Here is a 1,922-nt window from a genome sequence, read left to right as displayed (position 1 = left end):
ACCATGCTTACTAATTATGCCTGGGCTTCTAAGATCCGACCGGGGAGGCCTCAGTGTCTCCTCTCCTTCGGGAGAACGGAAGGACGCCTGCGGCCTACGTAAGTGGTGCAAACTTCTTGTCTTGAAGTTTTATTGGTCTCCCGCGTAAACCAAGCCACTCAGCCTCTTTTCTCCACTGAATTTTCCTACTGAGCTATCCTTATTCTATTACCCTTTATATCTTTAATTAATATCTAATTGAAGCTATTGTATCCTGATCCTCGCCTACGCCGTCTCTCCTTCGAATACCCTGGATCAGCCGGGGCTGGTCCCCGGCACATCACCACGGCCAGGTGTGCTGAGCAAGTAGAGAAGGCTTTGCGGCGCCCGGCGGCTGAGGGTACCCTCAGGGTGGTGGCCAGGATAAGCGTGTAGGACAGGCAGATGAAGGCCAGGGGCACGGGCAGCAGCAAGATGGCACCCACCAGCAGGAAGACCTCACTGATGGACGTGTCACCACAGGCCAGCTTCAGGACTGCCAGGATCTCGCAGGTGAAGTGACTGACCACACGGTGGCCACAGAAGGGCAGCCTCATGGCGATGACTGTCTCAGTCACTGACTTGCAGAGACAGAAGACCCAGGCGGCTCCCGCCAGCAACCAGCAGAGCCGGTGGCTCATCAGCACGGGGTACCTAAGGGGCCGGCAGATGGCCAGGTAGCGATCATAGGCCATGATGGTGAGCAGCAGACACTCTGTGGAGCCTGTAGACAGACTCAGACACATCTGGAGTGCACAGCCAAGAAAGGAGATGGTCTTCTGGGCTGACAGGAGGTGGACAAGCATCAGGGGCACAAAAGTGGACGTGTAGCAGATGTCCAGGATGGAGAGGTTGCCCAGGAAGAAGTACATGGGTGTGTGCAGGCGGGCATCCAGCATGCTGACCACCACGATGCCTGTGTTCCCCAGCAGGGTCACCAGGTACATGGCTGAGCACAGAGGGAAGAGCAGGTGCTCCAGGGCAGGGTAACCTGAAAATCCTTTCAGGAAGAACTCAGACACCTCTGTGCTGTTGACTGGCTCCATATCACAGAGCTCTGGAGGGATGCATGGCTGTGAGGCAGGGAAAGAGGGTGCAGGGTTTATGGGTGAAGCATATTGCTAGGGCCTTTTCGAGCCCTGACGCACTTTCTCTCTGAAACTCTGGGCAGTCCCCATACTTCTTCCAATCTTCAATAGATCCACGTGAAAAATGAGGAATGAGGTGGGTCAGAATTTCTCTAAGAGAGTGTTAATGGAAATGTGGGCAATCTGAAAAAGCAATTTGAAACAACGTTGGATTAATCAAAAGCAAAGAATTAACTGTGGAACTTCTCAGAGTCGTTAACACACCACTGTGATTGGTGACTTTCTGAAAGTGATGCAGAGAGTAGGTAGTTCCCAAACTTATTTGACCATAGATCCTCCTTTTACAGAGCACCCGTTAACCTCCTGCAAATAAGTATTCTAGCAGCACAGTTTCGGGAACAATGAGCTGGATGGAAGGTACTCAAATCTTAGAAGCACCTGTAAGGATTACATGGGAATCACCTGGAAAGTTTGTGAAAGCACAGTTTCTATCTTATTCAGTCTGAGTGATGCTGTTCTGTTGGTCAGGGGACCACACTTTGAGAATCACTGGGCTAGATGGTCTCTGAGGGTCCTCCTGGCTTTCAGGAAGTCGAGTTGTATCATACTGTTCCCACGGATGGAGACGCCTGTCTCATTTATCTCCCAGCCTGCAAAACTCGGACTTGCCTCTGCAGTCAGCTCTGGTCTCCATGCATGAAGCACACGTGCTTTGTATTGGAAGGGCTCCTGGCGTCTGAGCCTATTAGGGGCTCATCCACCTGTGAGCCCATAGGTCCTGCTTCATCAGCTACTGCGGATTGACCTTCAGAATTG

General features: G+C 52.0%; 1 protein-coding gene across 1 annotated transcript in view; it reads right to left on the bottom strand.

Moving 5' to 3' along the window:
• Window positions 1–1,064, bottom strand: part of LOC104992999 (olfactory receptor 13J1-like) — a 1,791-nt gene extending 727 nt beyond the window's left edge. Inside the window, exon 1 of the mRNA XM_010846061.1 lies at window positions 477–1,064. Coding sequence (XP_010844363.1) covers window positions 477–1,064 — 588 coding nt within the window. The remainder of the gene's footprint in view (window positions 1–476) is intronic.
• Window positions 1,065–1,922: the final 858 nt, after the last annotated feature.

Source organism: Bison bison, unplaced genomic scaffold (genome assembly GCF_000754665.1).
Source record: "Bison bison bison isolate TAMUID 2011002044 unplaced genomic scaffold, Bison_UMD1.0 scf7180017864230, whole genome shotgun sequence".
NCBI lineage: Eukaryota > Metazoa > Chordata > Mammalia > Artiodactyla > Bovidae > Bison > Bison bison.
Note: the sequence above shows the minus strand (reverse complement) of the source record. Positions and strands in the feature narration are given on the sequence as shown.